This window comes from Nothoprocta perdicaria, unplaced genomic scaffold (genome assembly GCF_003342845.1).
Source record: "Nothoprocta perdicaria isolate Ctin4 unplaced genomic scaffold, notPer1 scaffold_194, whole genome shotgun sequence".
Lineage (NCBI taxonomy): Eukaryota > Metazoa > Chordata > Aves > Tinamiformes > Tinamidae > Nothoprocta > Nothoprocta perdicaria.
The window spans coordinates 816,265-829,776 of NW_020455138.1; the positions used below are offsets into that span (position 1 = coordinate 816,265).

Below are 13,512 nucleotides of genomic sequence, written 5' to 3' on the forward strand. Positions count from 1 at the left end.
CTTGAAGCCAAACTTGTTGCTATAATTTCTCTTGACAAATCTTCTCCTACTTTGTTTTTCCCCTACTGTAAAAACATTCGTTAAGTCTCTATCTCCTGGCTGTGAGGAAAAARGACAAGAATGAGTTTATGCACTCACTTCTGCTCCAGCGTGTATAGTTCTTAGCTTTGAGTCTTTGCTTTGCTGTAATGTTAGTGCATCCTTACTCTGGGCTTTTGCTGGACTGCCTTCGATGTTTCAGGTGGGACATAAAATTACTGAAAATGAGTGTCTAAGCTTGGATCTCACTAGGGAGCTCGTGGTTACAGTGTAAGTCCCTGACACTCTTCGTAAGACCTCTACCTCACTGCAGGATTGCTATTACTGAGGAGGGGTGTAGATCCTCTTTAAAAACTATACTGCTTGACTAGTTCCTGTCAAACCTGCATTAAATTGCATCGAAGAGGAAAAGGTAATTAACAACAACAATGTTTCAGCACTTAGAGCTTCTCCCCCTATTTTTCATTAGGGAATACAATTAGGTCAAATAATAAAAATGTCAAACCTCCTTCATAACATGTATGGACTCTTGCTGACTACTTTGCTCAGCTTCTGTTCAGCCTGTTATCCTCTCCCTAAGACTTCATTTGCTTTAAGAAGGCAGRCTGTAAAGGGGGGCTGAAGTGAAGATGTGATACTTGCTTTTCTTTGCTGCAGAAGAATGAAKTTGTTTGGTCAGTAAAAGAGTGTCTTTTTTTTTTTAATTTACAGTAGACACATTCTGAATTTCAAGGACAAATTTGGGAAGAAGGCAGCACTTCTGCTCTAAATAATTTAGGTATTTACACCCAACTTGTCTTCTGCTTTTATTTATTCACTTTGCTGAGGTGTGGTAAGTCTAGAAATACAGCACAGCACTAACTGGAGTCAAATCCCAACCTGTTCCAAAGCTCTTCCCTGAGTGACAAATGCCTTTAAGAATACATTTCACATGAGTATTTGCTAAAGGAACTAGCTGCAGTTGCAGTAAAAAAAGTCATAGGCTTTATTGTAAAGACATTAAAACTGAGAGCACAAGTACCTCCCACACCCCCATAAGAAACCTGTGGTGGATGATGAGAGTTCTGCTTCGAGCAGGTACTCCACAGCTGGGAGCCTGAGCAGGTCCTGGCAGTTGGAAGAGAAGACCAGCTTCCTTGAGGGTTTATAGTGAATCCGCAACATCATCATCAGTCCATTCCTCCTAGCAGAAGAAAAGGAAAGAGCCTGGGCTGAGCCGTGTAGGCAGCTGGGAGATTTTGCTGTTAGGTGGGCCACCCAATAACTAGCTACACATWCATGCTACTGCTGCACCCTGAGTAGATAACAACTTCTGCACATGGCAGTTAAATTAATTTTAAAGCTCTTCATAGGGGTATCTTTCAACCTTAACTACTATTACTAACAAGCATTTAAGTAGTAAACTTGAACTATGTTTAATCATAGTGCAAGATTTTATCTTGCACAAAGTGCATGCTTTGTCATAATCCAGCTTACTTGACACTCCTTTTTGCAGGGGGACTTCTGGAAGAAAAGGTGGAAAGCAGGGCCTGGGTTGCATTACACACCTACCCTCTTAATGCTGCTAACGAGGAAGCAACACAGACAYGATGAGCTCTACATGGATATTTGGAGTAGCTAAACTCAGTGGGAACTTCATCTCATTCATTCAAGTACAGCAGGAGGATCTGAATGGGAGCCCAACTTAAGGCCTCATGGACAACAGTTGATGAAGAACTTAGAGGGAACATCCTCTCCCATCTATCTGTAAGCACAGCATAACAATCTTTATGCTGTCCCTAGCCAGTTACGGAATTCCGATTAAGTTTTTCTCTCTGGAATCATAAGGGAGATTTTATATATATATATATATATATATATATATATATAAAAAAATCCTCCATATATTTTTATATATATATATATGTATATATATAAAGGGGTGAAAAAGAAACAATTTAGTCAAATAAACGTAGCAGAGGGAAGACTTTATTCTCAGCTAATAGTGACTTATCTTAGAGCACAGGATTGAAATGGGTCTAACTCATTAAACAGRTCTAACTTCTTGCTTCTACAACTCTGTGTTTTTCATAAAAGGATTAAAAAGCTCAACCCTGTGTTCCTTATGTCCAGGATTTAGCCCCCCCTAGTTGAACATGCAAACTAGAACCTAAAAAGCCATTTAAGTTAGAGGTGACTAAGTACTTTTATTTAATATTAAAAAAAAGCAGTTTATCCCCATGAACTCTAAAAGCCATACAGTCTCAGGCTTTTTATCAGCCTTTTTGAACACCTGTTTGCAGTTTATCTCATCCTTCCTCATTACTGAGGAGTAGGCACAGAATCCCAAGCACTCAGAGTGAAGCCTTCTACCAGGAGCCCTTTTTACAGCTTCACTTTGGCAGTTTAGTCATCTGGCCACTCAGGACCTGTGGACTCTTTCTAGCATAKCAAATTGATGAGCCCTCCCTCTGTATTGGTATTAGGCTCTTTGTAGCAGTATTAACACCAGYAATAAACTGGTAGATCCAAACCGAACTGTTAMAAGTAGATTTGGCTTATTTTTTAGAAACTAGCAGAAAGATTTCTGAATAGTATCTAAAATTATTATTAACTGAGATTTAAAAAAAAGTCACTATTTGTGTCATTTTTGYCTTGGCAGTAATTAAGAGGGTAAAAAAAGCAGTACTTGTACAGTAGACTTACTGACCTCATCCATTTTAGATTTCTTTGTTATATATTCATCATCTTCATAACCTTTCCTCTTCCTCCTACACTCCAACCAGAAAAAAAGTGAAATATATAAGCATTTTTAGAGCCTTCTTTGGCCACTGCATTTAAAATAGGTACATAATATGATGTGCCACATATCAAGCTGCTAAAGTAGTCTAAATTTCTTATTTTCTAATTCTGCTAGAAGCTTGCAGTTGAGTACTAAAGTGAAAAGGGCATAATACTCTACAGAAAGCAGAAATCAAGCGCTTGCAGTCCACATAGATGCCTTAAGATGACATTAAAATTTAAACAATTTTTTCTTTCAATTAAGTCATTTTGAAGACATCAATTGGCATTATGGCATTATTAATATAATATAATATTAATAATTAATGGCACTAATAGTTGGCATTAATATTGCCATTATTATAATAAAGAGGTCAGGTGTTAAAAGCCATCCCCAAACTCGATAAACACTACTCCTGCTTGCTGTGCAAATGGGCACAAAGACTGTATTTACACTCACAGCACTACTAGAAACAAAGGATCAAAACTTTTAAACTAGCAGAAACACAGCAACGATTTGAACAAACAAACATCCTCATTTAGATGGTTTAATTTTCATTCACTTATTCAGATTAGGGAAAAGTAAAGTCTCCAAAATAGTTAAAAAAAAAAAAAAAAGAAAAAAACCCAAGAGTTAAAGCACTGAGGAAGTGTTAAAAGATCTACTTACGGGTTTACATTAAGTGAAAGGTCCAAGCTGTGACATTTCTCCAATTTTTGTTTTAGAGCAGCCACTTCTTCAGGCTTTGGTAGTTCATATTTCTTTATGAGATTTTTCATGCCTATGGTGGCAACAACACAGCCTTAAGCTAATTAWGCAATTTCTGCTCCACTCTGTGAATTACACAAGGTACTAGCAATCAGTGGCTACCTATGGCTACAGCCATTGCTTATCCCTTATGCTTAGACCAGTACTTTACAGTTCCCTCCCTCTTTAAAACAAYGAGCACAGTAAACGGCTTTGAGCAGTTTCTAATAAAAAGACTTCACCAAAATCAGGACAACATTCAAGGAAAGCAAAGTCAGCCCAGTTTTCCCACTGCTTCTTACTAATGGAAGCAGGAAGACTACATCGGTTAGTAGAGAGGAAACAATATCTTATGTTTACAAATCCAGTTTATTTTGAATGTAGACACTGGTGACCAGCGTGAGGTATTCGCTACTGAAGTCAACTTAGTTGAAAGATTAGCTTCTTAATGCTCCCACTCTTCCATTTTATATGCACACATTCATTTGAGACATTACAGAACTTACTGAAGAGGCTGCTTACTGAAAAATTCCTCATTTAGCCTTTTGTTCAATTACGCTGAATAACCACAGAATGTAGAACAATCACAGTCCTTGCCAGGCAAAAAMTTCTTTCAAACCATCCTTATAGTCTACAAAATGTAAGTGATAGCTAAACTCTAGCAGTTCACTTAACTTTAATGATTTATTTTAGAAAAGGTACCCTCTGGTGGCAGAAGTAGTTACGTGCAAGCTTTTGCCAGAAGCTACACTTAAAAAAAAAAAAAAAAAAATCACAGTGAAAGGAAGAATTTAAGCAATAGAAGTATCTAGGGCCCGAAACAGACTTTGCGCTTTTGAATGCGAGTTATTCACCAGCATTTAAATGACTACAGTTCATCAGGCCTATTTTAACACTGTTTGCTTATGTCAAAAATAATTTTGAGCATTTGCTCCATTTGCTTCCTGCGGAGTGCTTCATTTTATTGCCCATGATTTACTTAATGCTATCTCTATTTAAAGAACATTTTTCTGCTCAAAGCTTGACAGAAAAGAGTTTTTTTCCTTAGAGATAACAGTGTATGCTATTTTTCCAATGTTTACTTACATTTCATGCCATCTAGTAGCTTGGTTAAGGACGTTCTGTTTTCTTTCAGCATAAGACTRTCTGATAAATAACTAAAGAAAAATSAAAGATTAAGTTTGAAGTTCTTAAAACATGTCATTTACACTTTTTATTAATTAGTAGTAGCTGCCAAAAGTGCTGTTTATCACAGGGTAARCACAGGATAAACTACAACCAATGGAAGCAACACTCCTCACCAAGTTCCATAAGAAGTCTTTCCTTTTCTAGAGAGAGCATGCACTCAAGTTTCCAAGATCTTCCAATGTCTATTGCCTTAAACTTTAGTTAATATACAGACCTAAAGTGACCTATTACTCGCAGCTTCCAGTCTGAAGCAAAAGGCCACCAAGAAAATAATTTCTGTAAACTGACAGCTGCTCTTTTAGTATCGCTGCTCTGGTAGCTTAACAGGTAACTGCAACATTAGTTTCCATCGCACCTAGTGGCTCCCAAGCTTGCTTGGAGTAACAAGGGACCAGACTAAGATTCAGCTTCTCTTGAACACGCAAACAAAGTTCCCACGCTCCAATTCTAATACTATTTACATATCATTCTAGGTTTTTTTTTTCCTAAGCATGCTTTTCTGAATCACAGCATAAAAACAACTATATGTTTAGGATTTAAGTCAGCAACTTTAAAGTTCGGATAAGGAGCTGAGTATTTTTATATTATTCTTAGAGGATAGTGAACATAGCACAGGCCCTTCCCCACACCAACGTACACTTTTAAAAAGCCACCAATTTAAAGCAGCACCTTTCAGTTGGTCCATTTTCATGGAAATCACACTGTTGGAACAGCCGAATACAGTTCACTGTTTCTGCATACCTAGCTGTCTGTTAAAGAGAAGCTTCCTTTGACTTTGAAGTCTTAAATGTCTTACTGTTTAAAACATATCTAAGTGTTTCTTTAAGGTGCTTTTTACCCACAGTTCCCACTCTTTCAGTTTTCTTCACTCATTTGTCAAGATCAGTCTGAAAATCTTGTTGTAACTAGGACAAAGTCAATTAGAAAAAGAAAAAAAAATAGRAAAAGCTCAGCCAGCTAACTATACATCTCCTACTTTCGGAATCAAAAAAAAATAGCTTCAGTTTTCATTAAAGAATACACCAGATGTGCTAATRATCAGTAAATACATGCTTGCACTTACTACTTAGGAATGCCTAAAACAAAATAGCATTGTTTGCAACATGTTGCTACAACACAGGAAGGAAGCACTTTAAGCATACCTGTGAAGAAAAAAAAATAAGGCCTACCTTTCCATATTAATTCCTGCTCTTGAAGCACTAGATAATATAGAAGTGAGAGCTATTTGTGAGGGAGTAAAGAGCAGATATGCATCTGTCAGAGCTACTCGGTTAAGAAAATCATCAGCTGTTTTCCTCAAAACTTCAGGATTCTCTAGCATTGGATAACGAGTCTGGAGAAAAAAAAAAAAAAAAAAAAAAAAAAAAGTATTTATGAAAGCAGGCAGCTGCTCCTGATCTTCACAAGTTCAAAAAAACAAATCCACAGTGCTGCATGAAGGAAAATGCAGCAGGTCAGCTTATTCTGAAAGACAACCCAAAATGCTTAGAGATCCTAACATAGGCAGGTGTCCGAAAGGAAGTCTATCATGTTAGGACCTAGATCTTTCRAAGCAAAGAGACAAAAACAACTTAGTTCTTCTAATATGATCCTAAAAGTGGTTACATTGCATCAGCATATGGCATACATAGCACATAAAACAGTATTACCTTCAAGTCAATTAAAAATCCTTCAAAGGGTCTGTATGGATTGTGCACAATAAGATGGAAGTTCAGCTGCTGAATTAGTAGTAGTTCATATTCCAGTATCTGCTCAAGAGTTTTTTCCTGCCCTAGAGGGCTTTCTCGAAGGTTACCAACAAACTGTGCACTGGATACATTAAATTCATCTACTTTACATGCCAAAAATGCACATGTAAGCCTTGAGAAGAGAGGAAGGGAGGAAAAAAAAAAAAAGTGAAAAACTAACATCCATCAGCACCTACCTCATTRTCAAAAATTCATTCAGAAATTTCAAATCTTCAGACACCATGTTTAGAACACGGTAAGCTTCACCAATTAGAAAGTGGCTATTTTCTGTCTTTACTTGTGTTTAAGCTCTTTAAACTTCTCTTTTAATTTCTTCCACCTTTGCAAGTACAAACATTATGCTTCTTAGTGTTCTACTGAACACAGTACCTCAAGATGTGTTGATAACTCACTCACATTATTGTCCGAGGATGATACTCCATCACTGAGTTATTGAGGTAAAAGCGCTTGAAATACATACAAGCTGTTCCCTACATAAAAAAAGGAGGAAAGGGAGAAGTAAGTACAGAAGCAAAACTAGACTTAAAAAATGTAAACAGAACAAATAATTGTAAGTATACAGTAAAGCCAAGAAAACACTAGGGCTACAAGTAGAGGCACATGCTGCCATGTCAATAAGTACCTCACAGTATTATCCCTATAGGGATCTGACAAAGTGGTAGTTTGGTTAATTTATCTTCCAGACTGCAGATTCAGATCCAGACCCGGGTTCTTTCCTCCAGCTACAGTTCCAGTTTGATTGGAACCCCATGAGCATATAACCAGGCATTCAACAACATTATCTCACMGAAAACAGACAAAAAGCAAAAACAATTTTTCAAGTACCGCTATACTTGGGGGGCAGGGGGGCAATTAACACTCAAAGGACGTCTGTACTTTCAGAAACAAGCAAGCAGCAAATGCAGGAACAAGCAACACTGAGGGACAAGCCTGGCAGCTTCGTTAGCCGTGCCCCTGCAGACACCGCTCACTGGACGCACACCAAACCACCCTGGAGAGGCGGCAATGCCCCAAGCAACCCCTTCTTAACGGAAGCGCCCGCGGTGTCACCAAGGGCAGCTGCTTCTCAGAAGGCGAGGCCCAAACACGTCTCCTTACCACCACAGAGCGGGGCATGGCGGGCTTAAAGACAGCACAGAAATCCAGCAGCCTTTTCTCGTAGTACTTGCATATCGCCAGCTCCTCATGCGGCTCCAGGAGGAAGGAGTCCGCCTGCTGAACCTGTGGGGAGCAAAACCGCTCCTGAGCCCGGCGCCGCCTCGGCGCCCGGCGGGCCCCTCCGCTCCGCTCCGCCCCGCACCTTGCCGCCCGCCGCCGCCTTGCCGCGGAACTTGCGGTTCGCCTCGGCCCGGCAGCGCGTCAGCTCCTCCTCGCTGCGGAACGTCCAGTGCCGGCGCTGCGTGCTGCTGTGGTACATGATGGCGGCCGCAACGGCAACGGCCACGCTCGCGCACCTGCGCACGCGCCCCACGCGCCGCGGCCACTACAACTCCCAGCGCGCCCCGCGCGCCCCGACCCGCCCCGGCAGCCCAGCATGCGCCGCGCCGCTCCGCCCCTGCGGGCGCGCCCCTCCCGGCAGGCTGTGCGGTCGCGGCGCGCGGAGCGTGTCGGGAGCTGTAGTTGGAGGTGGCGCGCGCACGCTGTGGCGGTTGGACCTCGTCAGCTCGAGGGCTGCGGAAACGTCTCTGTGAAACCAAATCCCTCGACGATACCCATGAGAAAACACTTCACATTGGAGTCAGGARTCGGAAGGAGGTTAATTAGGAGATGCTTGGCCTGGGTTTATTGCTCGCAGCAGAGGCAGATGCTGGTGGGTGCCCAGGCAGCCCTGTGGTGTGGGTGCCCAGGCCCAGCCGGCGATCCCTGGCGAGGAGGACTGGTTGCCGGTTGCTTTCGGCGCTGCGTGCGCAAAGGATGCGGCAGCAGGGGCAGTCTGGAGGCCTGCATGCTGTGAGCATTGCCCCGGTGGCCAGGAGCACCCACAGTGTGCGGTATCCCCTGTGATGGCCGTGGATGTGAAGCATAGTTTAGGGGACGTGGTGCTTCCCTGAGCTTTCACACCTGCAGCTGGAATTAACTGCGTGTGCTGACAGCAGGTTATCTGACTGCAGTACGAAGGTGTCTAATGCAAAGTGGTTTAACGTGAGCCGGGGCAGAGCGGGGAGCTCAGCTCCCTGTCGGATGTGGATCACTGAAAGGGCAGCGTTGCCGGCTGAGACCCTCAGCGGAGCCGGCGCTGCCACAGGGCTGAAAGGAGGATTGCTCTGAGCTCGTGCTGCTCGTCTGCCATGTGGAGCCTGGGACCTGGCGAATTGGTTATGGCTCCCAGCCTTGAGCTCCTGGCAGTGCTGAACTGGAATTTGCTTGAGCGAGTGGAAAATGCACCTGCAATTATCCAGTCCAGTCAAGGAACTGACTCAGGGCCTGTATAATGGTTCTGGATAGAGAGAACAATGAGAATTTTATACATTTTTTACAATAAAATCAGACAGCTTTGGGCTCAAGGAATTTGAAAGCTTTGGCATATCTCTGATGATGGATGCTGAATATAATAAACATTATAAAATCATTGGCAGAATCGGTGTAAAGGACAAGAAAGATACAGGTTATCATTCAGATTACTACTATCACTAACACAGGCTTGTCCTGGATGCACTATGTGACCCACAGACAACTGGATGCTCCAAGGACACTTACATTTGATCCGGCCAACCTTGCAAGCTGAAGCCTAGACCTCCATTTGAGCATGTGTGCAGGTAGGCAGAAGATTCTCAACTGCATTATACGTGATGGTGAAAAATTGCTCTTTCGGGTTAAAATCTAAATCTTTAAAAATCTAAATCTTTAAAATCTAAAGATTTTGAAGTTTAGTCAGGTATGTAAAATAGATAAAATACTGATTATTACCAAAATACATTATTTTTTTTCCAAAGCTAGAGGGAAAAAAAGAAGTAAACCCAAAGAATGTAAGAGAAACTATAAGTTATTACAAGGTAGTAGGAATAATATGTATAGTGAAATGGGCAGAGTTGTGAAGAGAAAAAAAAGGGCTTACAATATGAAGCAAATGTTCAGTTTTCTCACAGTTCTATGTATATCTTGAAACATAGTGGGAAAGAAAGGAAATGGGGAAAAATAGAAGAAAGAACAAAATACATATAATATACATACAGCTAGGTCAGATGCAGATACTTTTCCATATTGAGAGCACTGCTTTTATTTGCAGAACATCACAAAATGGTCTTTATTGAGTCCTTTGGAGTCACATTTTAGCTTTTATAGGGAGCTGGCACAAGAGGACTACATCATGGAGTATCTTACTTTGTAGGAAACCCTGGAAATTGAAATGACTACTTTTTTTTTTTTTTTTTTTTTGTGAACAATCATGTATCAGAAGGTCATGTTGCCCTGCATGACAACTCGGTGTGATGTGGGATGCTTGAGGCTCTAGCATGCTAATGTTACAGAAGTTTTATCTTGTAATGCAATAACCTTTATATTTCTGTTAAAGTAATGCATAACTATAAAACACAACTTTCTGCTTTTTTGACCTTCTTAAAAGTGCCATGAAGTGTGCTGACGTTGAAAAGAAAGTCACTTGTTCCCAATGCACATCGCTGTTTAGTTTTCATCTCTGGGAAGCTATAAAACTGTGTAATTTATCAATATCAAATAATAATACAGTTAATATATAAAAAAGAAAGTAAGAAATCACTTATGTTATACCAAATGAAATCAATCTTGGCGAGTTTTCACAGAAATATGCAAGAAGAAATGTTCCTCTACCAATTCTTCTAGTCTCTGCTSCTATGTAATGTCAGGTTTGATTTCATTATTGTTAAATCATATCCCATAACTTGATGTATAGTCTCCATGAATATCTCTATGACGGTGATTTAACAACTTGTCTTGGTTGCTTGTCCCATTGCTTCGCCAGTCAGGCAGTTCTCTCCAATATTTTGCATACTTTCACTGTTGCCACTTACATTTTTGGTAATTACTCAGTTTCCTTTAAATAACCAGACTAATAACATTGATATCTAGTTACCATTCAGAGTGCTTTTTTTCAAGACAGAGCATACTTAGTTTTCAAAACTTTATTTCCTGATCTTGCTTTGTAAACCTTTTGCCTCTCTGACTTTCTTTTTTGTTATTGCTAAGTTTAAAAGTGACAAATAAATATAAAAATGATGAGGATTCTGACACTCGTACTGTTCCTGCTAAAGCTGGGATGCCCCAGAGCTGCAGATCAGAAATTAAAATTTAAGGTCTTCTTGAAAACATCGTATAAGGATAATGATAACTTTGGCAAAAAAAGCAAATTATAAACTTTTTCAGAGTAATAGCAGTATCAGCTTCTCTTTCAGTTTAATCCTTAACAATCCTTAAGCCTACAGGATCATACTTACTCCCTTTAAGTTCTTCAGTAGTTTCTTGCTCTCCTAAAATAATAATGACATAGCCAATTAAGTTATGAAAGTAGCATATGAAAGCATCTCTGCTTTGGCAACCAAATTTAAGTATTCCTGCATATGTATTTGAAAGGAGTGAGATAACTAGATGCTTCCAGTTAAAAACATGCAGGCGCTTGTAGGGCCAATAGTTAAAATGCTTTCTGGTGCTCTGAAATGTGGAAAATGCTTTTCCTAAGCTATGTAAGGAATGTTTTCAACATCTGCATGGTCAGAATCTGTCACTTCTTTATATTCAAGTGTAACAGTTGAACTTTAGTCTGAAATCTGTAGCTGAAACAAGATAACAGTTTGATTTTTCAAGGGCTGTAGATAACTAGATGGTAAGGATACCAAAAGAAGTATACTTCTGTTTGTGCATCCARTGATAGTGGAGACAGGCAAATTTAGATAACCCAATTGAAAATGTGATCATAAAATACTAAGCCAAGCTCCCATGCAAGTCTGTTATGAAGCTACATGCGGAACCAAGGGTTCTCTCTTTCTAGTTTTGTGCTTTACCTATAACACTCTTCACATCAGCACCATTTTAAATTATTGTCCCTTAGTTCAAACAGTTAACAAAAAGTACAAATGATGCAGTGTGGTTGAGTTATATGCAAGTGACAAAATCACAGAATTACATGGGTTACATTAAGAATGTGTACGGTAGGAATAAAGTAGTTCTTTACACAAATGAGAAAGATACCACAGCAACTGAAGTTGTTTCAGAAACTTAAATCTAAAGCTCAAAAATACAGCAACTTAATTGTAAAATTCAGATCTGCTTGTAGGGCAAACTGTCCATAGGAAAGAAAACTAGAAATACAGCATTATTCTTCATAACTAGCTGTTATTGTCAGTAAGTTATTGTCAGTTGCCTTATCCAGTCAAATGTAAATATTTGCTGACTATAAATATATTTTCTTCTGGTGTTAAGCATCACATGTACTGGCACATCTGTTCAGAACCGAAAAAGTAGTAAAATAACAGAGCAAAACTTGTGAGATAATAAATACAATCTAGTTGCTTAGACTTTTGATAGTGCACYCAGCAATTACTCAGAAAAATTACCTGAAGATATAAATAGCATCCACTATCCTGGGCTAAAGCTATTTTGGCTCAGAAATCAAGAATCCTTTGCTAAACAGGAGCAAGAAAGTGTGATAGTAAATGGAGCATAACTAACTTGCTTGTGTAGRAAGTATGACAGAGAGATTCCTCCCAYGTATTATCYGAACAGTCTCACCCGCTCTTAAGGATAAAGTTTCACRTATATCCACTTACTGGAAGATAGGAGTTTCCTTGAGAACAGTTTTGGTGAAAAGTGTGTGATGGGAGGTGACAAATTTGAAGTTTGCATAGAGAGAGAAATATGGTTTAATGATAGAGCTCAGAGATATGGGGTCATTTGAAAGGAAAGAGCTTTCAGTATCTTTGCTTAAAAATTACGTTCTCTGTTAAAATCATTAAAAAATGTTCAATGCCACAATAAAAGTTGTGACTTAAGACTAAACAATGTCAGAATTATGTTACCATCATGATTGTYATGAAGGTCAAATTGTGGTTTCTAATGTATAATCCAATCGACTGGAAATTAGAAATCAGGGCCTCTGTTGGTGACTTGCCATCTGACATGAGATAGATGATTTTTGTCTTCAAGTTTCCCATATTTCAGCTGAGGTTGATGCTAATTAACCTACTTTTTTTTTTTTTTTTTTTAACAACTACAAATGAAAATGCTCTACAATGGCCTCTGAATGTTAAAGAATTATATTGATACCATAAAGGAGATATAAACCATGCTTATTATAGTGGGCTATTATACATTTTATTATAGTACACACTGCGGTGTTTTCACTAGCATAAATCAAAGATGGAAAAATGCAGAAAAATTAGTGTCACATATATTCTAAAATTGTGGAGGAACTCGGAGGAGCAGCATTTCCCCAAAATGGGAATCTCCAAAGGGAGATTTATTCAAGATTGTGTGAATAGTGAAGAAACAGAGGTTACTTGTGATATAATGCTAAAAAAATACAGGGTTTAAAAAATAGTCCATTTAAATTTTTATAAGTTCAAAGAATCGGATTTGGAGAAGTTATTGCCAAGGAAATTTGCCTTCAGGTACCTGCAGTTTAAAACTGTTGTCTTTGAGTGTATTTTCCTTCTCTCAGGTTCTTTACATGTGCCTACCATTTTTGAATCTAGGGAGTTAATGCTCTTCCCATTCAAATCAGCGGCCCAATCCATAGTGATTTTAAAGAAAGTATTCAGTTTTCCCATAATTCACTTGAGAATTGGGTTAATTAATTTCCTGTTAAGCCTAAGTGCAGATACCAACTCTTACTATAAGCAGGATGGCAATACATTGAAAGGAAGCAGGAGTTAAAGTTGTTGATGTTCTTGGAGAGGGTTAGAAGTCTGAGAGAGGAAGTCACTACTCAAAAATTTATTACCACGTCCTGTATTAAAGTGATTTTAATGTTTGCTATATTTAATGTTACTGAGAAGTTGTCAGTAGTCCTAATATAATGTTTAAAGTACTCTGTTTCAGTACTCTATAGAATATATGAAT

General features: G+C 39.2%; 1 protein-coding gene across 1 annotated transcript; it reads right to left on the reverse strand.

Annotated features, from left to right (window-relative positions):
* Nucleotides 1-869: 869 nt before the first annotated feature.
* CCNH (cyclin H) lies at nt 870-7,900 on the reverse strand. The gene is made up of 9 exons (XM_026037251.1): nt 7,784-7,900; nt 7,582-7,704; nt 6,880-6,953; nt 6,385-6,595; nt 5,905-6,068; nt 4,634-4,704; nt 3,470-3,581; nt 2,729-2,789; nt 870-1,222 (listed from the first exon to the last, which is right to left on the reverse strand). The coding sequence occupies exons 1-9, from the start codon at nt 7,898-7,900 to the stop codon at nt 1,184-1,186; spliced, it is 972 nt and encodes a 323-aa protein (XP_025893036.1). The 3' UTR covers nt 870-1,183.
* Between the last annotated feature and the right edge of the window lie 5,612 nt (nt 7,901-13,512).